Consider the following 24057-nt stretch of genomic DNA (forward strand, 5'->3'; position numbering starts at 1 on the left):
TTGTTCTGCAGGATGATGTGTCCATTAAGCAAGCACTCGGGCCACGTTCTGCTCTGGCATCTTGCTAGACGCTGAGCTCACAGTGGGCATGAGTGAGATGTGGTCTTTGTCCTCTGGGAACATGTGATTTACTAGGGGAGAGATGATTAAGAAGGCAGCTACACTACACCGAGACAAACGCAGCAAGGGGGAAAGTGGGAGGGTCACTCAGACTAAGGTTGCGGGAAGTCAAGGTGGACTTGCCCTATAATGGTTTCCTGTTTCATTAATTTTCAGTAAACTCTTGTCACAGTGTATTGGCTTTTTATCTTTGAGATTTGAAATATGTTAGTAATTTCTTCTTGTGATTTTAACTTTATCTTTTAGCATAGTTCTTCTGATCCATTCTGGGGAATGCCTAGTATGTGAGATTAGCCCTAAGAATCTAGGTTTTTAAGATTTAAACAATTGCTTTTTCCTTAATAAAGCACTGGAAACAGAACAGTAAGCCTTCTGAGTAAAAGAACCATTATTCATCTATTTATTCATTCAGCAAACAGTTGAGTGCCAGCCCCCATCTTGGCAAAGCTGCTGTATCAGTGGAAGAGACAGACAGGGTTCTGAGCCCCCTCTCCAGATTTTCCTGGGTGTTCACCATTGCTCCTGTTCTACAGACAGTAGGTTGCTTCTGCCACTTTGGAGGGAGCACATGACTCTTCTGCCTGTGGTTTAGAGATCAGAGAAATTAGGGGAGGCTCCATGGAGGACCTGCTAGCTGATGGTCTACTCAATCTGTTCAGAGTTTTGCTTCCATTAGGATTATTTCTCCTTCCCTCCCTCCCTTCCTCCCCTTTCTCTTCCTCTGCCTGTCCCTCTTACCCCCAAATCTTTACCCAAATCCCTAAGACTCTATTCCTTTATACATATGAGCTATGTAGACCTCCCCACTTTTCCTTCTAAATACCTCACCCCTGCTGCCTTCTCCACCCACACCTTCACTGCCTGAAGTGGCCCTGCTCTTTTAATTTTATTTTTTACTGTGAAAGAGACCACTTCAATTTCCTTTTCATATGCCCTGTATAATGTCATAAGCCTAATTCAGGCACTCAGAAACACCCAACTTGGCCTTGTCGATTCTTCTCCAAACTACTGCAAGACTTAAGAACAGAACACACCAGATTTTCTTCCTCTTTCTCCTTTGCTGCCCTTTCATCCTCTCACCAAATGTTGAAACAGGAGAGGCTCTCAAGGCTTAGACCTGGTCCCTTCTTTTGTTTCTCTCTACCCCCTACCCAGGTCATCGGATCCTTGCCAATGGCTTAATTCTTTTTGTGTGTCACAGGATCTCAAGTTTCTTATCTCAGTGCTATTTCCTTTGTGCTCCAGACCTGTGTGTGCACTGCCTATGTGGCATCTTCTGGGATTTCTCAGATAGAAATGTCAAAGCCAAACTCAGTTGTCTTTCACCAACCTCTTCCTTTGGTGTTCCCTGTCTCAGAGGGTGTTACCCATCTAGCTGCATGAGGTGGAAGTCTGCGATCTCCTACAGCAGCCCACCTTCTGTGGCTGTTGGAGTCTCTGGAATATGACCACCCGTCTCCACTGTCAGGTCCCCAGTTCAAATGCTGGTCCTCTCTGTTAGGACTGCTTCGTAATCTTTTGATGCCTCTTCCCATTTTACCATATATATTCCAACAATTATACCTGGATACATACCCAAAAGAACCGAAAGCAGGGACCCGAACAGGTATTTGTACACCAGTGTTCACAGCAGCTTTATTCACAGTAGCCAAAAGGCGGAGACAACTGAAATGTCCATGGGTAGATAACTGGATAAACAAAATGTGGTCTATACATTCAATGGATTATTTTTCAGCCTTAAAAAGGAAGGAAATTCTAACATATGCTACAAACTGGATGAACCTTTAGGACATTATGCTAACCGAAATAAGCCAGAAATGAAAGGGCAAATACTGTATGATCCCACCTCTGTAAGGTACCTAGAATAGTCAAATTGTCATAGACACAAGGTAGAATGATGGTTACCAGGCACTGAGAGGGGAGAGAGGGATGGGTCATTGTTGTTTACTAGATATAAAGTTTCAGTTTGGGTTGATGAAAAAGTTCTGTGAATAGAGATGGACAGTGATGATTTCACAACAATGTGAATGTACTTAATGCCACAGAACAGTACTCTTAAAAATGGTTAAATGGTAAGTTTGATATCATGTATATTTTATCAGTAATAAAAAATAGGTTTATCAATACTGCATGTAAATCTGCAGATACCTCAAGAATAAAAATTTTAATAAAAAACTACAGATAGAAAAAAATAGGTTTATATCTTTCGCATTCTTTGTTCTGCTTGTTGGAACATTCGTTGGTTATTGAATTTGTATCAGTATCATAGCTGATAGAGTAAGAAATTAACCTGTAGCTCCTGAAATTTCTTCCTGCCTTAGAGTCTTTTAAGATCTGGCTACATCTGCATGGTCCAGTTATGGAGTGTGCTCATTGTAATTCAGACTATTTGAGCCCTTCGACTTTTTAAAAATAAAAAATACGATCAGGTAATAAATCTCTACTTAAAGGCTGGTGAAATGGAGTTAGCAAATTTATCATTTCTTTATGTATGCTAATATGTGAGAGAAAACAACTCAAGTTATTTAACTCTGGCATTTTCATGTGTTTCCAGGTATACCTTGAAAGACTTCTAACATATGCAGAAATAGACATCTGTCCAGCTAACTGGAAGCGAATTGTTCTTGGAGCAATCCTGCTTGCCTCCAAGGTGTGGGATGACCAGGCTGTGTGGAATGTGGATTACTGCCAGATCCTGAAAGATATCACGGTGGAGGACATGTGAGTATGTGTGTGTTGGAGAGGTGAGCACTCATAGTCAGGGGAACTGTTTGGGAAGAAGATTACATCACTTTTGAATGCTCTGTATAGTATAGAATTAATGAGTGTGACGCAATGTCTGTTGTGAACTGATGTACAATAAGGATGTGACCGTGGAATATTATATGCAGAAATCTGTATTTATCTTCATTGTGGATCATGAACAGGTACTGGTAACAGTTTGTTTTGTGAAACTGGTTTACTGAAAAACTATTACAGTAACGTCTTCCTTTACCTTCATTAGAAAGGTGTAGACCAGTGCCTTTCCCGGTCTGTATCTACTCCTTTTTCATCCCAGCTCTGTGTCTCACTGCAGACTGATAACAGAGTTAGTGTCACACACCAGTCTTTTGTGGGCAACAGCCTGCCCAAAAAGCAGAAAGCTAAAATATTGTTTCTTTGTAGTTTCAGAGAGAACATTTTTACCATTTTGTCATATTTTATAAGTTCAATTGCTTAAAGTCAACATTCTGTCCCTGTGGCCTGTCATGTTTCTCACTGTTAGGGCAGCATATTCTCCCTAGCTGGGCACAGGCCCCCACAGCTCAGTGGCAGTGCCAGTTCCTGAACCCCAGGGGTGAAGAGTAACTGTCCACCCCACGGCTCTCCTTCGGATTTCTCAGACTGTTCCGTCCTCAGATGTCGGTAAGGACTGTTAGCAGAGACCTGCAGGCCTGTTGTCAGAGATCTCTGGTGTCTGGGAATGCGGGAAATAGGTTCAGAGCCTCTTAGGAGGAAGGAGCTGTTTTAGAAATCAGTCAGGATAAACTTAAGAGTTCTTTGTGGCTTATAGGCACTTCTGACACTATTCATGCCAAAATTCTTCTCATATTGTTTGTTTGGCTTTCTTGGGGAAGCTTTAGGCTGAAGGAGTTTCCCAGCTGTGTCCTAATCAACATCCATGCCTCTGGACCAGTAATCCTGGGGACGTAGTGATGTAGGACAGGGCAAATTCCCCCAACTCGGGGAGCTCAAGCCCTGCACTTAGAAGAGGGTTCTTCGCAGAGTGTAAGAAAGAATTCAAACACTCACCAAAGTTAGAGTCAAAGGAAAATTTATTGGAGAAGGGGTAGTACTCCACAGACAGAGTGGTCTATTCTCAGAGGAAGAGAGTGAGAGACCCTATGAGATATTCAGAGGGACAGACATTAGAGGACAGTGAGAGAGACAGAGTAAAGGCACTGAGAGGGACTCTGAGTGTTTGTGGAATTCGGTTTATATATAATCTTTAGTTTCTATGAATTATAGTTTTAAGACTGTTTTTACTCATTTTCCTTTGATATGGACAAACAGTAAGGAAGGATAAGAGTATATAGCATGAAAAGGTAAGAATATGTAGTGTGAAAGGCCTGCTGGCAGTTCCTAGCCTTTGATCTATAATTTCCCTATGGTTTTAGCTATAGGGAATGAATGATTTTTGTGTAGGGTGCCACTTAAAGACTCTGTTTTTCCTGTTTTTTCTTCACAGTGTGGGGAAGTGGGTTGTTCGCAATCCCAGCAGAAATCTTTCCTTGCTTTGCAGGTGTCCTCGTGGCCTGGCTGCAGGGCTGATCAACATATTGCAGTCTCTGATTGTGGCTTGATTAACATTTTAGTTCTTGTGACTCCTCGCTACATTAGTAGGATCTTCACGGTGCCTGTGACTACTATCTTGTGGGACTGTCACATGAGCACACTGGTTCCGGATTTCTCACTACCCTGGGGCTCCCCTTGCCTCTGGTTACTGACTTGCTAGGCACCTCATTTTTATGGTACCTGTGAAGCACACTTGTTGATGTTCTTATGTCTTTGGTTGCAGAGCTGATCCCTGCTGCAGGTCTATAAAACTTCCTGTGTCTGTAATTCTTTATTACAAACAGTACGAAAAGTATGAAGAAGTTTTTGATAGTAAGATAATCATTTTGATTATATTTCAAAGTGAAAATAGCTACTAAAATAATTGTCATTCAGACCATAAAGGAGAAGGACATTTGGGTGCAACGTGTAAGAAATGCTGACTTGTTTCCTTTATTGGGGGTTATTCCCTCATCCATTCCCTGATATCATTTGACACTGAATTGCACACCACGGAAATGACATCAGGATTGTCCCTTCTCCTTTATGTAAAGTCGATGATGTACAACCAGTGACTTGGTGTGGATGACAGTGCTCAGGTTCTGGGAGAACAGCAGAGGACTTCCCTGCCATGAGCTGTTGAATCTACTTAAATCCAGAGGAAACTACCTTCTGACGTCAGTGTCGGTCTTGGATCTTTTCATCATTTATATCCCAGCTATTTTTGAAAGGAAATGAGACATAAATACAAATTAAAGAGAACAGAAAAACAAAGAACAAAGAGCATTCAGGGTAGGGAGGAGAGTCCTTTTGTGCTATATTATTCTTAATGCACCACGATTAATTTGCTGAAATGCCAGCAAACTGAATTTTGATGTAGACGTAGGATCGGTAGATAATCCTTTTATTTTATGTAAAACCTTAAAGAAATATTTATAGATTATTTGTCAGGAGTCAGGCATTGTCCAGTTCATGAGTATCTCAGTTTGATCCTCTTAACAACCCTATAATAATACATGCACTTATTATTTCTACTTGATAGATCTGGCTACTGTGACTTAGAGAGGTTTAGTAATGCTGCAATGCAACGAACAGGTGGAGAAGCTGCTTCCCAGCTTTCTTAGTCCCAGTAGTGAGAGAAGACAACAGCAGAAATGACATGTACCTGTTGCCAGGCTCTCCATGGAGATGTTGTAACTAAATGCCTGAAATAGTAATTTTTTAAATTGTCATTTTCTCTTTAAATAAAAAGGTAGAAGGACAAAAATAACAGGTAATTTGGAATTCCAGATACTTGGGTTCTATTCATTAAAGGTTTAAATTACCAAGTTAGGAAAAACTAAAAGCTTGCCAAGAATATTTATAATATAATAATAGCAATAGCCATCATCATGATGATAATAATGACACCTATTTTTTATTGAACACTTCTTAGCCTCAAGGAACAATTTTTATGTGTTAATTCATTCCTCACAGTTACCCATGAGCTACAATAGTCCCCACTTATCCAAGGTTTCAGTTTCAGTTACGTGCTGTCAACCATCTGAAGCTGTTAATAGTCTGAAACTATTAAATGGAAAATTCCATAAATAACTTATAACTTTTAAATTGCATGCCTTTCTGAGTAGCATGATGAAATCTTGAATATTCCTGCTTCTGTCCCACCTGGGATGTGAATCATCCCTTTGTCCAGCATTTTCACACTGAAATATACCCAGCCCATTAGTCATTTCACAGCCATCTTGGTTATCAGATTGGTTATCAGAGAGAGGGAGATCACATTTACATAACTTTTATTATTGTACATTGTTATAATTGTTCTATTTTATTATTAGTTACTGTAGTTCCCCCTTATCCACAGGATATATATTTCAAGACCCCCAGCAGTTGCCTGAAACTGGGGATAGAACCGAACTCTATATGGACTGTTTTTTCCTATACCGTACATACATACCTATGATAAAGTTTAATTTATGAATTAGGCACAGTAAGAGATTAACAACAATAATAATTACTCCATTTTACAGATAAAAATGCACTGATAAGTAAGATGCTAGGTCATTTGGCTAGTAACAAAGCAAGAATTTATGTTTCTTCTATTCCATATTTCATCCAAAGAAAATCGACATTTTTTTTTTTTTTTAGCCTGGTCTGTTCCTTTATTGGAAGCCATTGATGATCATGCTCTCATCATCATGCCAGTCACGGGCTGAGACTTAGCAATTCATACAGCATTTGATGAATGCCTCCAAATGCCTGTGGCTGAGCAGAGGAAGAATGCATACAGGAAGAGCTTTTGTTCTTAAAAGGTTGGATTGTAAACAGTTTTTCTGAAGAAACTCTGGAGTGTACCCTTTTTCATCCCCATATCTGGGCTGGAGAACAGATTCTATTCAGGGGACCTGGGCCAGCAATTTCCTGGGCTCCTCCCCCTTTCCTAACAGACTTCTGGGGACTAGAGGCCCTGAGTCATGCCAAGTACAAACTCAGCTGACTTAATTCCTGTTCAGAGTATCCTACCGTTTTTTCTTTTTTTTTTTTTTTTGAGAGCCACCGTGATCCATTTATAATGTGGTATTTAATCTGTTTTGATATATGTATTAACATACTGTAAGGGCCTGTATATTCTAAGAAAAACTGATCAAACAATTGTATGTGTACAAATTTAGGAAGGAATATGCAAATTTCCTCCCTGCCAGAGGATTGAAAGAAGCAAGAGGATTCTCTTTAGTTGGGGATATTAGGCAGAAGGACATTCTTAACACTCTTACACCGCATGCTTATACCACATATTTACGGTTACTGATTAGCGCAGTCGCAGTCGAATCTCCTATATCTGTTTTGGAGGTACAAGCCAGGCAACCACAGCAGCACAGGTCTTCACACATTTGGGCTGCCCATCCCTAGAATTGTGGACAGTTGTGTACCATCAATTCATTTTTAAGTTAACATCTAAAAAATGTTCATCATAAGTTTCGGTAGTTGCAAAGGATATCAATGCAGTATATTTTAAATAGTGGTATGTTTTGTAATAAAATCTTACCATTTGCAACCACATGGATGGAACCTAGAGGGTATTATGCTAAGTAAAGTAGTCAAAGAAAGACAAATACCATATGATTTACTTATATGTGAACAAACAAAATAAACAAACAAACAAAACAGAAACAGACTCATAGAGACAGAGAACAAACTGATGGTTGCCAGATGGGAGGGGACTTGGGGGTCTGGGTGAAAAAGGTAAAAGAATTAAGAATTACCAATTGGCAATTACAAAATACGGGGGATGTGAAGTACAGCATAGGGAATATAGCCAATAATATAATAAATGTATATAGTGCCAGATGGGTACTAGATTTAATGGGGATCACTTCGTAAATTATATCAGTGTCTAACCACTGTGCTGTACATCTGAAACTAATATAAATAATACCGAATGCCAACTGTAATTGAAAAATAAAAAATATATGTATAAAAAATTTGCAAATTTAGCAACTTAAAACAATACAAAATAAATCATGGTATTTTTAAAGTGTCCATTGTAGACTGAATTCCATAGTAATATGATACTCAACCATCTATTTTCGTAAAGTTGAAAATTTTATATTCTTTTTTCTTCTTGAACTCGTTATTTTCTTTCTGGTTTCCTCTCACAGAAGTTTATTTCTCAAAATTCTGTTTAACAAAAAGTGTACATACGTATTTAACTGAAATGTTATTTTCTGCAATATAAGATTCTAACTTATTAAAAATATCTCAAGGGAGTTATTAATACACAGTTGATCAAAATAATAGAAACAAATTTTGATATAAATTATTAAATATAAAGAGTAAAATGGGAAATATATCAATGAAATCAGTAGGGTTGCTTTTGCCTCCATTAGTTCATATTTTCATGTTTGATTATTACTTGATGGAATGAAACAAAGTTCAGCATAAGTTTTATTCCCATTTTTAGTTAACGTGAGAGTTGAGAGAACATGTCCATATAAGTAAGTAGATGAATTTCCAAGTTTTATTATAACAGTATCACTCAGGCGAGTCTAAATGATTTTAGAGTTTTATGCAAAAAACACAGTCATCTATATGTAAAAATTGTTTAAATAAGCCTACCAACTCCTCTTTCAGTTTGTTAAAAGCAAAAATTGAAAACCACCTAAGTTATTAGCCTGTCATTAGTCATTTGCTTTTCAACACCAAATGTTGAAATAAATACTTTTACTTGGTTATTGGAGGTTCTTCTTGAGAACTTGGTAAGGGCGGGTGAGTGCCCTGCCTCTCCCTCCCAGAGTCAGAGAAGAGTAACAGAAAGAAGCAGTCACAAAGAGAACCTGCATACTTGGTGTGTTCTTGGCAAGTCAGTTTTAAGAGAGAGAAGTGAAAATTATAGATCTAGACATCTGTTCCTGATGCTCATGTTCCTAGGCAATCTTGGAGACAGCCTTTGTGTGCTGAATGGGAAAGCATATCCCAGCAGGAAGACCAGTGCCCCACTGAGCCCTGTAACAGATACCTAGTCTTCTGAGCTGAATTGTGTTTCCTCAAAATTCACATATGGAAGCCCTAACTCCTAGTGCCTCAGAATGTAACTGTATTTGGGAAAAAGATGTTTAAAGAGATAATTAAGTTAAAATGGGGTCATTAGGATAAGCCCTAATCCAATATGACTGGAGTCAGACAACACAGGCAGAGGAACAGCCATATGAGGACACAGAAAAGATGCCATCTGCAAGCCAAGGAGAGAGGCCTCAGAAGAAAATAAACCTGCTGGCACCTTGACCTTGGACTTTCAGACTCCAGAACTGTGAGAAAATATATTTCTGTTGTTTAAGACATCCAGTCTGTGGCATTTCATTATGGCAGCCCAGAGACTAATGAAGATTTTGGTACTGGAAAGTGGGGTGCTGCTGTAATAAATACCTAAAGATGTGGAAGCAGCTTTGGACTGGGTGGAGGATGGCAGAGTTTTGAGGCTCATGTTAGAAGAACCCTAGATTGCCTTGAGATTGTCAATAGAAATATGGTGTCAAAGGCACTTTTGATGAGGACTCAGAAAGAAAATATGGGAGGTGTATGTAGAGGAAGCTTCTGTCATCTTAGAGAATGTACAAACAGAATATTGCTAGAAACAGGAATGTTAAAGGTACTTCTGAAGTGAGGTCTCATGCTACCAGACACTGGAGGAGAGGCGATCCTTGTTAAAAAGTGGCAAAGAACATGGCCAAATTGTGTCATAGTATTTTGTGGGAAGTAGAACATTTAAGTGAAGAACTTTAATATTTAGCAGAGGAGATTTCTAAGCAAAGAGTTATAGATGCTGCCTGGTTTCCTCTTGCCATTGATAATAAAATGTGAGGAGAGAGAGATAAATTGAAGAATTGTTAAGCAAGAAAGGAAGCAGAAGTTATAAAGATTTGGAAAATCCCTAACTTCTCAGTCTCAGTCTATCCCTATTTGTTGCAAAAAAGAAAAAGAAAAGAAATGAGAAAGCATTCTCTGAAGGAACACTAAGGTTATGACTGGACAGTGTTTGCTAAACAGATTAATAAAGAATGTGACTCAAGGATCCAATCAAACATCTCAGCAGAAATGCCAGCTTAAACTGAAGGTCACAAAGACAGGACAAATGAAAGAAGACTGTCGGGGACTTCTGGGAATCTACAAGATGGACCACTAGAGCTGTCAGGCTGTGACATGTGTTACCAGTTGAAGGTGGTAAATCCACCAAGCCTATTCTCTCTGCATCACGGTTAGTTTTCTGATGATTTAGTATATAACAAGCTGTCAGATGAGATGTCTTTGAAGATATACCAAGGAACCCTGGGAAAATGACACCTTGCTCAGAACTAAATTCCTCTTGACTTTAATCATTGTATGTATATACCCTCAACAAGAGTCCTTTGTATTTTATATACCATTTGGGGCAGGATTAACAGACTAGCTCTCTTGTAATATTAAAAAGGCAAGGTTTTCTTCTTAGCATTGGGAGAATAAGATCTGCAGTGACACCTTTTGACCACCACATGGCAGTCTGTACACAGGCAGCTCCCACATTAACCCAGGAGAGTTCCTTCTAAGCCCATTTGTTTGCGCTCTTCTGGCTTTAGCGGTATCCTTGTTTCATTAAAATTTTATCTGGGTTCCAGTATTTCATAGGATGATCTCTTATTAAATCTCATTTAAATGAAGTATGAATAAAAGTCATTTAAAGTAAAAATTATTCCAAATCAAAGTAATTTAGATTCCATAAAACTATAAAATTTAGCACAGTATATACATTTGGAGCTTGTTACTCCTTTCACTAAGCTGAGTAGAAACAACATGCAACTTAAGCTATTTCTCTGATTAAAAGACCTGAGTGTGACCTCTTGGTCTTTCCATCTGAAGCACTCAGACCTTCCATAGCAACTTGCTGAAGCTTCTTAATTCTCATTTGCTCAGTAGCTTCTCTGAAACCACCTACCCTTGCTCACATCCCAGCCTCCCTACCCACCTCCTTAACACTACTGTCCCCTACTGTCACAGTAGCATAAGACCGGGGCACAGTCCCCCACAGTCTCTGATGGCTTAGTGAGGTGGCTCACCAGCAACAGATTCCATGGGGACAGGAAGGTGCTTTATTAGTTTGAGGCTTGAAAACATTGGAGGTCTGCATACAGGAGCGCCATAACTGGGGGCTCAGTGTTCAGGAGAATCATGGAGGCTGGATCAGGAGGGGTGAGGCCTGGCACTGGGCACAGGGCTTGTCAGCCTTCAACTCCTTTTACAAGGAGATGGTGATAATGTGTCCTGTCTTCCTGCGGGCATGGGGATGGTTTGGGCACCACTGCTGGAAATATCCAATCCTGGTTCTTTCCACTGGAGCTCCACGCTTGCCAAACCAGTTCAGCTCTCACTTCTATGGGAAGCCTTTGCTGATCCCTGCAACCGCTGAGCTTGGTCTGCTCCATTCACTAGCAGCAATCATTGAGCACCAACTGTATGTCAGGTACTGTGTTAGGGGCCAGGCATGTGAAATCACATGTCATGGTTTCTGGCTATGAGGAGACAAGTAGAGGAGACTGAGTTAAAGCGACAGAGTGGAGTGTGAGAAAGGACAAATATAGTACTATGTGGTGTGCCATTGGGGCACAGGGTGCTTCCTGGGGGAGGTGGCGCCGAAACTGAGTGCTCAATGAATAGCTCCTAAGGACTTTTCATCCTCCCCAGGTTTTAACTATTGAGAAATAGATCTAATTTAAAAGATAACTGACATGAGGACATTCTCAAAGTAGGAATTTTAAAATGTAATCTGACTACCCATCATTAGCTTTCATCAAAATATAAATGGGTTGGCCAGTGGGTCTTAATACCTACGCTGGCTCCTTTACTGATCACCCTTATAGTTGGGCGGTTCTCAGTGTGGCCAGGACCAGAAGTATCAGCATCCCATGGGAGCTTGTTAGACACGTACATTCTCAGGCCCTTTCCAGCCGTGTTGAATCAGTGATGGGGCGCAGGTTCAGCAGTCTGTTTTAACAAGCCCTCCCTCCGGGTGATTGAATTGGTGCTCAGTTTGGAACTATCGTTCTCATCTTCAGAGTTGGTGAGTTCTCTTTGTAAGAGGCTGGGACTGCATTCACCTTTTCCCTCCCTGCTTTGCTTAAGAAAGTCTCTTCAGCAGTTCTGCCACTCTTCTCCCAGGAAATAGGAAAGGCCCATTAAAGAAAGGCATCTTCTAGGTCTAGCAGAGACCTTTCCTCTGGGCGGCTGTCTGGGGCCCTCACTAGACTGCACTTGACAGCTATTGACTGCTTCATCTGCCCCATATTTGAGCTGATGGTTCATGCTGAGAATTGCTGCCAGAGCCTGCTGTGTGTGTGTGTTAGGTCTCAGTGAAACAAATCACCCTGAAGAGATTATCTCAGTTAATCAGGCCTCATCCTTCTGGGCATCTGATCGAGTGGATTCATCTTTTAATATGAATATGGTGGTTAAACTGCAACTCTGGTGTCCAACCAGGCAATTAATTAGATGGCTTTTCTCCCTGGAGGATGCAATTTTCCAGAGTCTTGTGTCCAGCAGCTTGCCTTGGCAGGCCATGCAGCCTGGTGTGACAGCTAAATTTGTGTGCCATCTTTGTCTTTGCAGGAATGAGTTAGAGCGACAGTTCCTTGAATTGCTCCAGTTCAACATCAATGTTCCTTCCAGTGTTTATGCCAAGTATTATTTTGATCTTCGTTCTCTGGCAGAAGCAAACAACCTGAGCTTTCCTTTGGAGCCCCTGAGCAGGGAAAGGGCTCACAAGCTTGAGGTAACGTGCTTTAACATACTGGTTTTTAGTGCACTACTGCAGATACATTATCTGGGTACAGTGGAAGGGTGTGATCACGATGACAATTTCTCCACTATGTGTTGTTGTAAAATAAGGACACCCTGTAAAATAAGGGTACCCTGGATTTAGAGCTAGTCAATTAATTTAGTTGATTAGAACTTTACAACCTTACATTTTCAGTACCCTTAATACTAGTTTTTATTTAATGTGAATTTATTCTATTTTTTAAATCAAAGAAGATTTTTTTAAACTTTCTGTTTTTAAAAAAATAAGGCCAAAAAAAAAGAATTTTCCAGCATGAGCTTTTATCAGGCGAAAGATACTAGATGGCCCTAATGATTGGGAATCCAAAAAGGATTGATTCTGCTTTTCACTTTTCAAAATATTTTCCCCACAGCTAGATTAGAGCCAGGGCCCGCCCCACTGGCCTTGGTATGGATTTCGGGCCTTCATTGTTAAGCTGTATGACTTTTGTGTCTCATACTTGTGTGGAGATTAGCGTCAGTATTTGCACCTAGCTCTTCCCATCTTTTTGGCTGGATGAAAAGCAGTAGAGTGATAAGAGGCTCACTGGTGAGATGCCCCCGCTCCTCCAGAGCAGGTGTTTAGAAGCCCTCTGCCCCTTCATCTCTGGGCCCATGTTGGTCTCATCTCATTGAACCTTTGACCAAAGTGGTAGATGGCACGGTCATGTCCCAAGCTTGGTGAGACCTAAGAAGTCTATACTGCCTGCCCCATTGTCCATCCCAAGTGAACTGTCCTCCCCTGGTCAACAGGGTCAGAGTGGCCCGAGTACTGGTCTAATAGGGTTAACAGCTACGAACAAAGCAAAGTCTAGAGGTGAGGAAAGAGGGTTGGTATGGATTTCAAGCTCAAGAATGCAAAACTTTTAAATAAAAATTTAAAAAGTAAATAATATGTGAGTTTCAAGACGGAAACTTAGTAAAACTTAGTTTAGAAAAGACTGGATACACAGCACTGGGTTTAAAATAAAAATCCAGTGAGATTTTTAGAACTCAGCCTCTTTTCTGTCATTGTATGCCAGCCACTAGAGTGAAACCACTCCTTAAGTCTCCCATTTCTCTGTATTCAAGTGCAAATCATGGGAAACCCTTCCTCTGAAGGACTTTCTCCAAGGCAAATACTGTCAAACCTTCGCAAGCATACACGTGAGATGGAATTCAGTGCCAGGGTGAGCGTGAACCCTGTTTGAGCTGCGCAACAGTCCCACTCTCCTAGTTTACTGAGATGGGCTCCAGTCACCCCTGCAGCTCTGTGCTCCTGGGAGCCATTTGGTGCTGAAGGAAAGTAGGTCTGTGGTTCTCTGAGCTAGGAAACCTAGTGGTTCAGGTCAGCTACATGGGGAGCACACAGGCTGGCTGAGACTGGGGGGGGTCGGTGGCAGCTCTTAACTCCGTTACCTTATCTGAGTGGAAAGAGGCGAGTACGCGCCTGCTCCTGGGGGGTGGCCGTGCCAAGTGTCCCTAGGGGCTCACCGGGCAAGAGGGAGCCAGCAGTCCTAACATGACTGTTTTCTCTCTGTCTCCTCCCAAGACACAAATCTTCCCCTCCTCTGTAGGGCTGGACAGAAGCACTGTCTGGGAAAGCAGTTGACACTCTTTTGCAATGATTTTTTAGGAACGAGGTTTCATTGTTTTCCAGACCATAGCATCCTTGTTAGTCCGTTTGGTTAGCAAACTTGAATCGCATAAAGGAAAGCAGGGACTGAGACCTCATAGAAGTACCCATTTTCTGAAATTCTGTGCTTGTTCAGATGTCCCAAACCAAATGACTGTTTTGATATGCTGGCTACAGGAAACGAGTGCACCAAGTGCCAGGGCAAATGCAAAGTGGCTTTTTCATTAGGGCCATTTCTCTTCGCAATAAATTAGTATATCTCTGTGCCTGTGGGAATGTGATTAAAGCTAACATCAGTTTGCGTAATAAAGTCTAGAATAAAGTAGTACATTGCTAATTTGTTATGATATTGCATTCAGACTCATACTGTTTATAAGCTGAGAAACAACAGATGGTAATATTAGGAAGTTTAAATGAAGATAATTTGCTTTAAAAAAATGATTGCTCTAATGCCCTTAAGGAATCTGATTTTTCTGTTCTTTATATATGCCACCTATATTATGTGTACAAAACATATTTCAAATGAATTCTCAGTGTTATAGCCCACCAGCAACCCTACTTCATCTCTCATTTAGAAGAAGACAGCCTCGACTCCTGTCTCCTCCGGTCCACCCTCCATGGCGCCAGTGCAGTTGTTTTTCTAAAATGCAATTGTAGGTTTTGGAATGTTAACTCTTAAAGTCATCAGCACTTTTGCATTGCCAGCCTGTGGGCGGCCGTGTCAGCCTGGCCCTGGAAGCTCTGCTTCTCCATCCCCTGCTGCCCTGCAGTAGCCGTCCCTGAACCGTGCTCTCAACCTCCTCTCACCATGCCAGCACACGTAGCTGCGGTTTTGTGCCCTGCTGAGAATGCCGCATCTCTCATGATAATCTCCTCTCCTTCAAGCATAGTTATTGAAGCCTAGTTCTGATGGCCAGCCTCAGTCATGAGTGTCCCTTCAGCGATTCCCCAAAATAGAATCAGTTGCTCAGTCTCCCTCTGTTTTCGGTACTTGGGTCATGCTTGGTACGTCCATGCCTCTGTTATGTGCATATCCCATCTGGAACTTATGTATCCATTCAACACATATTTACACATATTTACTCAAGGCGCTCTAAAGCGAGCGGGTCCAGCTTTTGTCATGTGCTCTCTCCTGGTACAAGCGGGTCCAGCTTTTGTCATGTGCTCTCTCCTGTACAGTGGCAGCCCCAGGAGAGCTGTGGCCACACTCTGACCCCAGGGCAGGCCTGGCCCTGCTCTTAGCTGTGGCCCTCCCCTGTGGAGTCTCACTGCTCTCATCAGCACAATGAGGAGTTCTAAACACCAAGGTTGGTTAGAACTCAACCCTGGGAACTGTCCTAAGCAAAACTCATAGAGCCTGCTCTTACAGAGTTTGCATTTTGCTGGGAGGATGCAGATAGTAATTAAACAAATTTTTTTTTAGTATATATTTTCTAGTATGTTAGAAGGTTAGTTAAAGAATGAGTAGAACAGGCTAGGGGTGCTGTAGGCAGAGCCCCATCAAGTATGTGACATTCATACGAAGACCTAACTGCAAATACCTCAGGCTGATGGAGGAGCTGCTGCAGAGCCTGTGGTGGGAGCCAGCGGGGAGGTCAGAGAGCAGGGAGGGCAAGAGGACTGGAAAGCATAGGGAAGGATCAGGGAGTGAAAGGGGAAGCAGAGAGATTAGCTGCAAGGATTATTCCGGAATCCCAGCAAGAGCCAGTGGGATCTGATCAGGGCAAGGCATGCGATCAGCTGCTTTTGTGCCTTTTCCCCTTGACTGTGACTTCCTAGTGGTTAGGCACTGTGTCTGTCTCCCTAGCCCCAGTACAGTCCCTGGCCTTTTGCTTGAATTGTATGGAATAAAAGACCTCATCTTTGCTTCATCATTTTTGTCACCCTTGCCTCTGGATCCTCTTACAGATGGCGGGTGAATGTGGTTGGGACAAGCTCCCTGAGATGGTGCGAGCGGGTCCAGCTTTTGTCATGTGCTCTCTCCTGCACAGTGGCAGCCCCGGGAGAGCTGTGGCCACACTCTGACCCCAGGGCAGGCCTGGCCCTGCTCTTAGCTGTGGCCCTCCCCCGTGGAGTCTCACTGCCCTCATCAGCAGAATGAGGACTACATTGATTATCTCTGCATTCCATGTTTGTGTGTCCCCTCTGGTTCCCTTCTGCAACAGTGCTATAGAGATGACTCAAATACCCAGGCATCTGCTCTAACTCAGTCTCTGATTAATGATCATTGCCCACTACTGAGCTCTCCCCACGCACCTAACACGGAGCTCCAGTGCATCATAGCCTCGCTGTGAGGAAGGTGCTGTTATTACCCCATTTGCAGATGAGGATGCTAAGGACTTAAAAAGGGGCACATACCCAGGTCACAGGTGGGGAACCACCATTGAACTGGAGCTGGCTGACCCCAGGCTACACTGTCATAGAGTTGTCTCACATTTTGAGATTGTTTTCTCAGTTAGGCTGCAAGCACTTTAGAAACAAGGACCATGTGTATACTTCCTTCCTATACCCCACTGTGACTGGCACGGGTCTGGGCCATGGGATGTGAACCACACGGGGTAGGGAGGGACTCCTACTGGTTTCATTCACGAGCATCTTCAGTGCCTAGAATGGTGCTGCTCACAGCAGTGGTTGGTGTCCGGTGAGTGAGCGGGTGGAGGGCATTTCCATCCTGAATGGTCTCTCTTCTTCCCGTCAGGCCATCTCTCGCCTCTGCGAGGACAAGTACAAGGACCTGAGGAGACCCACAAGGAAGCGGTCAGCAAGTGCTGACAATCTGACTCTGCCGAGATGGTCCCCAGCCATCATCTCCTAACTGTGGGTGTCCTCACTGAAGGCTGTACCATCCCTCAGTTTCTCCTTTAGTTTGAGAAAAGACAGACTTGGGGTGGTTTTGTTTTTGGTTTTTCTTTCTTTCTTTCTTTCTTTTTTTTTAAATCCATAGCTCCATCAGGCTGCCTTGATGACCGCCTCTGAGCTGTGTGGCTAACACGCAGCGAGGCTTTGAGGGAAGCAAAATCAGTATTCTGGAAATTCTGTTTCACACCTTTCCCTATCATCAACAGCATTCCTTCATGGAGGAAAAAGACTCTAATCCTGGAGGAGGAAATAAAGGGAAAGGGAAGTCGTGTAGAGGCAGGGAAAATGGTTAAATGGCATGGCCATTTCTTAAGTCCCCCATCTGGTCAGTAGGTGAATACGACGGAAAACACAGCAGTAGGTTAACACAGTTGGACGTGCATTAAAACACAAGAGTACCGCCTTTATCACCTCCGTCTGGATCAGTCTGTTCCGTAAGACTTCTTGCATTCCTTCTGGCAGCTTTTTTGGGATTTGGGGGATTTTTGTTGGTTTTTATTCTGTTTTGGTTTTGGTCCCACAGAGCAGAGAATATAGTTTGTACCCACCATGGCACAGACATCCAAATAAATAGTACCGGTTGTTTCTCTCTGCACTGTCCCTGCGAGCTGTCTCCTGAGCTTTCTTCCTCACAGGTGGGACGCACTCGTTAACGCTTCTCTACACCTTTATTTTATACAGTTTTTCTTCAACAATGGCAAAATTAACTTGACTATAGTGCTGAACCAAAATTATCCCTTTCCCTCTTTATTCCTCACCCCCTAAAAATTCTAACATGGGTGCTTGTGCCTTCCAATTTTCATGCAGTTTTTTTTGTTGTTGTTCTGACCTGAAGTTGTAGTTACAAATCAGTCAGACGTCGTGAGCCGAGGAAACGATGTGCAGTAGAGGGTGTCCTCGGCCAAGATTTTCCAGAGTGCTGGGTGTTGTCCTGAAGTTATTGAGGAGGAGCCATTTCTTTGTACACCCTGCCCAGTCCATTCCTCTACTTCTACATCCATTGTTGCAAGCAATATTCTTATCAACTTTTATATGTTTACCTTAAATTGAAGTTAGTATAAATCAAAGTTATTTGTATAAAATTTTTTAAAAACCTAAAATAAAAAAGGTGGGGGTTGGGTATTCCAGTGGGAAGATCATTAAAGGGCAAAATGTTACTATTTACTGAGATATTTTTCACAGAATGATAGGAAAAAAAACTCAACTTGCATTTTAATCGTGGGTGCTTAGAGAAGTTATACAAAATTCAAACTGTGAAGGTTTATGCTTCATTATGACCATCCTTTTTTGTTTTCTGACTATCCCTAATTTGCTTATGGGCTAGATAGTAATCTTTTATAAAGTAAAATAAAAAGGTTAATGATCAAATATCAAAGAGTAAATCTGATATTAAGTCTAAGAATTGGAGTCAGTGAAGCATATAATGCTTTGGGTTTTTGCATATTTTCTTGAGTCACAATGATAGGTTCTAAGCATTTTCCTTTTTCAAGTGTCTGTGAGGCAAACAGCAGCAAATACTCTGTGTTTCGCCTTTCTCCTGTGTGAGCTTGGAAAACTTTGGAACTCTATATTATTTGTCTTGAGTACCCTAAAATCATACACCTGCTCCCCATACATGCCTGCTCCTGATGACACATGCTTTGGAAATGGAAGGAATTCAGAAAGTCAGAACCCCAAGAACACCAAGCTAAGAGTGCTGGTCAGGTTTCATTGAATTTTGTATCATGTGTAAACATAACTGGGCCAGAAATATTGTCAAGTTCTTTCTAAACTTTCAAAAGCAAACACGCAGAACAGGAAAAGTTCATTATTTTTCCATTGTAATTGTGTGGATATACTCTGTATGGGTACCAAAATCAGCATCTCTCTTCAAGTAAGAGTTGGATTTAGAACTTTAGAAATCTAAAAATGTAGAAAATATCATTTTATATTCCCTATTCTATATAACTTACAAAGGGACATATTTTTCTTAGCTGAATCTGAATACCTCTCAAGCATAAATTAGTTTCTCTCATGTAAAGTATTTTACCAATCCATTTCAAGGAAATAGGTTCTGCTGCCTTTAAAGCAGAAATCTTATTTTTATCCCTTTTATTTGAATGAGAGAGATTTGAAAATTGAATTATGTAAATATATCAATGCATCTGCTATTATTTTGTGGAGTTTATTAAACTACTTTAAAAAATTGTATAGTCTATTTATTGTATGTATGTACATATAGTCTGATAACTTAAAATTTAAAGTGAATCCCATAAACCCCAGCTCAGTCTTTGTTTAGACTGTTGAATATGTTTTAGCCTTGTGCACTGGACTCTACCTCTGTATAGGAAAAATTTCCATATTCATTAATAAGTATTGATCTGTATTAATTGGTTATGTTTCTTGCACTAAGGATTTTTAAAACTCCTGTAAGTGTAGATTTTACTTTTGCAGTATGAATCACTTGACACATAGGTAGATACTTTAGGTTTGTTTTATTTTTCTACATGATGATGAAGACATTTTGTTCTCTGGTTTGTTCTAAGTTTGCCAAAAAAAAAAAAAATCTCAACAACAGCAGTACAAGTACAGTACTATTGATAAATCGTAGTGACTGTAATTTGTTTGCAAAGTGATTCAATGCCCTAAAATTAAAGCTGGATTACTCTTTAGGAATACATCGTCTTAGTGCAGTTTTTAAATGCACAGTTTTCTTCGCTAATGAGGGATAAAAAAAACACACAATTTGTTGACTTTAATTTTAGATTTGACTGAAATAACAAAGTCACTGGGAGAATAAGTATATAGCTCAATGAAAAAAAAATTTTTTTTTTTTACTTAGTTTTACCTTTTTTTTCTTTTAACTGAGAAAAGGGAAAGAAGTCGGGGATTTAGAACCAAATTGGAGGGTGAGCTGGGAGATCCTGCCAAGATCAAGATCTGCTTCCATGCCTTACTGCACAAGAGCAGAGCTTGGAGCGTTGCCTGCCCCCATGGACTGAATCCCTGAGCTCCTTCTGTGGGCCTTGGCAGGGGCCTCTCCATCTTGGAGTTTCTCTTGATTATGGGGATTTTAATCCTCAGCTGAGGGGCAAAGCAAAATTCTAGGAGTGAGCAATTTCTATCCTTTCTGGCTTCTTTTGGTAACCTCTCACCACCTGGGGCCATATTTTACAGCTTTGGATTTTTTAAATGATAAAAGTATTCCTGGTTCATTGTAGGTTTTAATAAGTGTTAAATAAATACATACATAGAACAAATAGTGTCTGCCTTTCTGCTACATTTTTTTGAATATTGTTATAAAATTCAACAGGTTTTATAGATGCTGAGTGGACCAAATCTTTGCAAGAGCAGTGGAAAAGAGTCTTATAAGTCTTGAGTGACTCGAATAAGTACTGAGACCTTCAGCAGTTGAGATGGTTGCAAGGTAGAGACCTAGTAGAGCTCATCACATTTATATCAGTGCCTTATTTTATCTTTAATCACTTTACCCCCTTAACTTCGTTGAAGTCAGTATTTCAAGACTTAGGTTGGATGGATCTCAGAGATGTGGATCATCTTCCCAAAAGCCAACCAGAGAGTCCCACTCTTGTTGAAAAGAGGAAATGGGAAACACCTTGGAGCTGAAATGGGAAAAGGATACTTAAGGATTAATTTGAGATTTATGTTTTAAGGTATGTGGTTTGCAAGAAAAACCCTACACATGTCTTCATTAAGATCATGATTTGCTATTACTGAATGCAAAGTTAGTAGAGCTATTATCCCACCTGAAAACAAATCCCCACAGGTGCCAGACAGGCCTCAGCACAGGTGAGGGAGTGTCAGAGTGTTCGAAGCCACAAAAATTGGTGATGGAGTTTGGACTTGACTAGGTCAGCCAAATTTCTTCATTTGCTTACCAAGTTTGTATATGTGAAGCTGCTAAAGGTCTACTGTGTCACTTTCTGTTAGAAACTTTATCAATAAAGAGTTCAGTGATTAGCACCAAAATGATCTGCTTTTATTCATCTCTCAGTTGAAGAGTCACTGGATGCAGCTCTGTGTCTGTATTGCTGTGAGGACTTGTCCTGGCAACTTATCCTATCCATTTGCAAGTCTTTGTAGAACACATTTCTGGAAGAACCTGTTACTGTGAGAAATGTCTGACTGAATGGTGTTACAGGTCTTAGTAAGCCTTCTTGTGTCCTTTAGTGACTTGATTTGGCAGAGGGCTTTATTCCTTTGAAGAGCTTTTGTTTATTATGAATGTTTTCAAATGCAGGATATAAGAATGACATTCCAAAATAAATGCCGTTTTGGACAAAGATAGTAAGTGTAACTAGAACTCGTGTGTAACATTATGTTAATATTGGTATTGGTCTTTATTATAATGAAACCTTGGGTTTCAGTCTCATTTCAAAGTTAACTTATTGTATGACCTTGGACAAATTACCTCACCTCCCTGGATCATTCAGTGAACTTGACTGGCAGAGATACACTTGCTGGTTGTTTTCACCATCTGCCTTACTCTGTTCCTGAGCATACACTGCTCAGCCGGTTGTTGGGTGCTGCTGTGCATGGGTGTAGGAAGGCTGTGAAAGACAAGTGCAAGACTAACTGGAGTTTCCCTGGGGGAAATTAGTTGTCTCTTCCATAGTTCCCTCCTAAAGAAGGGTGGCCATGGGTAGATCTGTGAAAGGCATGGGGGTTCAGGTTTTAGCTACTGCCCATCCTCTCCCTGGCTCTGTTCTAATGCAACTGAATATCCACCTCGTCCTCTAGTTCGGTTTTCCCGGACCTGGTTTGTGGATTCTTGTCCACGTTGATGGATGCAGAAAATCTCGAAACAGTGAAGTTGTTTGTTGGGATATTTCCAAAGTGAATCTTTGGAAAAGGCTGCTTGATCATTGTTAATCCCCAGATGAGCCTTCTTAGAACAACAGACCAGAAGCTCTGGAAGCCCAGCCTTGGAAGAGAAGTATTCTGCTCCTCCTTCTGTATGGCAGTTCCTATCAGCCCAGGAGAATGGAAAACAGCCATGTGCAAGCTTCCCAAATCTGCCCCTGCTCACCAGCTCTCATGGTCTACTTAAAAGACTTGTGTTTTGGGGGACCAAAGAGTCAGGGTTCACTCCAAAGAGAAGAGCAGCATTTAGGGGACAGCATATGGTAAAACGATTCTGCAGGGTCAGCACACCGTAGGACAAGGCCTCACCAGGACACTTGGACCTTTGGTCTGGCAAGTCTCACAGCTTTGCTGGATTCTGAGTTGCCTCCTCTAAAACAAAGAAATGTGTCATTCTCTAGATTAAGAGTGTTTCCACTCTTAATAGTCAATTATTCTGTGAATAACTTCATTCTGGATTTTTCTAGGACCAGTCTTGAGACAGAACAAATTTACTCACCCCTGCAATCTTAAAAAAAAAAAAAAAATCAGAACTTGGGAAAACCTATGATGCAGCATTCCAAATCCGAAATGCTCATTAACTCCCTTAAATAGTTGTCTGCAGCATCCTGCTCCAAGCGCTGGCCTCTTATATGTGAGCAAATCTGGAATGGAAAGGTTAAAAAGCCAGTTTACGTCTTCTTACTCTACAGTTAGTGCTCTTGCACCAAACCACAGCTATTTCTCTATTGTAAATCTGTAAATACAAAAGAAGTGTATACTTCAAAAAACTCATGGTAAATAAGGTACAATTTATAGAGCTCCTCTTAGAAAATCATGAGATTACCTGCAGCTACAATAACTGTAATTTCCCCTTCATAATTAAAGTAGTAATGTGAAATAGGGGAAAATACGCTGACTCATTTTACTAGGAATAAAAGTTATCAATATATTATAACTAAGTATATGTTACAACATTACTGTTTTCAAAAACTTGTTAGACTGAAATAGGATACTTCCTGGAATAAATTGTTATTTTATCAAAAGTAAGATATTGACATCTGAAATATGGTCTCTGAACTGGCTATACTTTTTCTCACTGTTTTCTCCTTATTATTGGTGGAAGTGAAAGCTTGCCTTCTATTAATGTACTCAGGGGATAAAGTCACTGCCCAAACCTGGGACATCTGTTGTTGGTAGCAATAGTTTTGAAATTCTGGAAAGCTCATCATTTCCTATGGAAAATATTAAAAACCTCCCCTTTGGAAGAGGCCACTGGGAATGTCAACATTTGACTGCTGGAAATAAATGGTTTTGAATTAAGAATATATTATTTTATCCAATGGACCAAAAATAAATATATGTACACATATATGCTGTTTGTGTGTATGTAATTCACACACACATAGATACATACATATATATATATAATATATATATATAATATATATATTTGCTTTTTAAATTATATTTCCCATATCTACAGTGCTGGTTTTTAAATATATAAATAAATACACGCATTTGAAAATGACTAAACAAAATACCTCAATTCATTTTCCTAAAAGCTATTTCTATCTCCTTTTGTTTGCAAAGGTGATTGGTCAGGATTGTGTTATGTGATACTCTGGCATTCTGTTCTTAAGAAAGTTGCCTCTGAGTGTCATTTTGCTCTTCTACAACCTAGAGATACATGTCATTAGGTTTTTGGTCTCATACAATTAAAAAAATCAAAAGCTCAAAAGCAGAGCCTTAAAAATGTTAAAAGAAAGTAGCCTTTTTAAGCACAAGGATTTTTATCCTACATGAAAAACTCAAATTTGAATTTAAATGACAGCTAAATTTGTCATACAGCAAAAATACAGGCAGCTATAGCATTGTGAAATAAAATTTCTTATCAAAAGATTTGACTAGTTCCATCACAGTCTTAAGGCAATTTAGTCTATATGTTATCATTTTTAAAAGCCCAAATT

At 40.6% G+C, this 24057-nt stretch overlaps 1 protein-coding gene across 2 annotated transcripts in view; it reads left to right on the forward strand.

The window, feature by feature from the left end:
- The window catches only part of CCNY (cyclin Y), a 204824-nt gene extending 185389 nt beyond the window's left edge, over window positions 1-19435 (forward strand). For both annotated transcript variants that reach the window (XM_011376347.2, XM_011376348.2), the window contains 3 exons: window positions 2675-2841; window positions 12565-12727; window positions 17085-19435. In XM_011376347.2, coding sequence (XP_011374649.1) covers window positions 2675-2841; window positions 12565-12727; window positions 17085-17201 — 447 coding nt within the window. In that variant the 3' untranslated portion in view covers window positions 17202-19435. The remainder of the gene's footprint in view (window positions 1-2674; window positions 2842-12564; window positions 12728-17084) is intronic.
- Window positions 19436-24057: the final 4622 nt, after the last annotated feature.

The sequence above is a fragment of the Pteropus vampyrus genome, unplaced genomic scaffold, assembly GCF_000151845.1.
Source record: "Pteropus vampyrus isolate Shadow unplaced genomic scaffold, Pvam_2.0 Scaffold294, whole genome shotgun sequence".
NCBI lineage: Eukaryota > Metazoa > Chordata > Mammalia > Chiroptera > Pteropodidae > Pteropus > Pteropus vampyrus.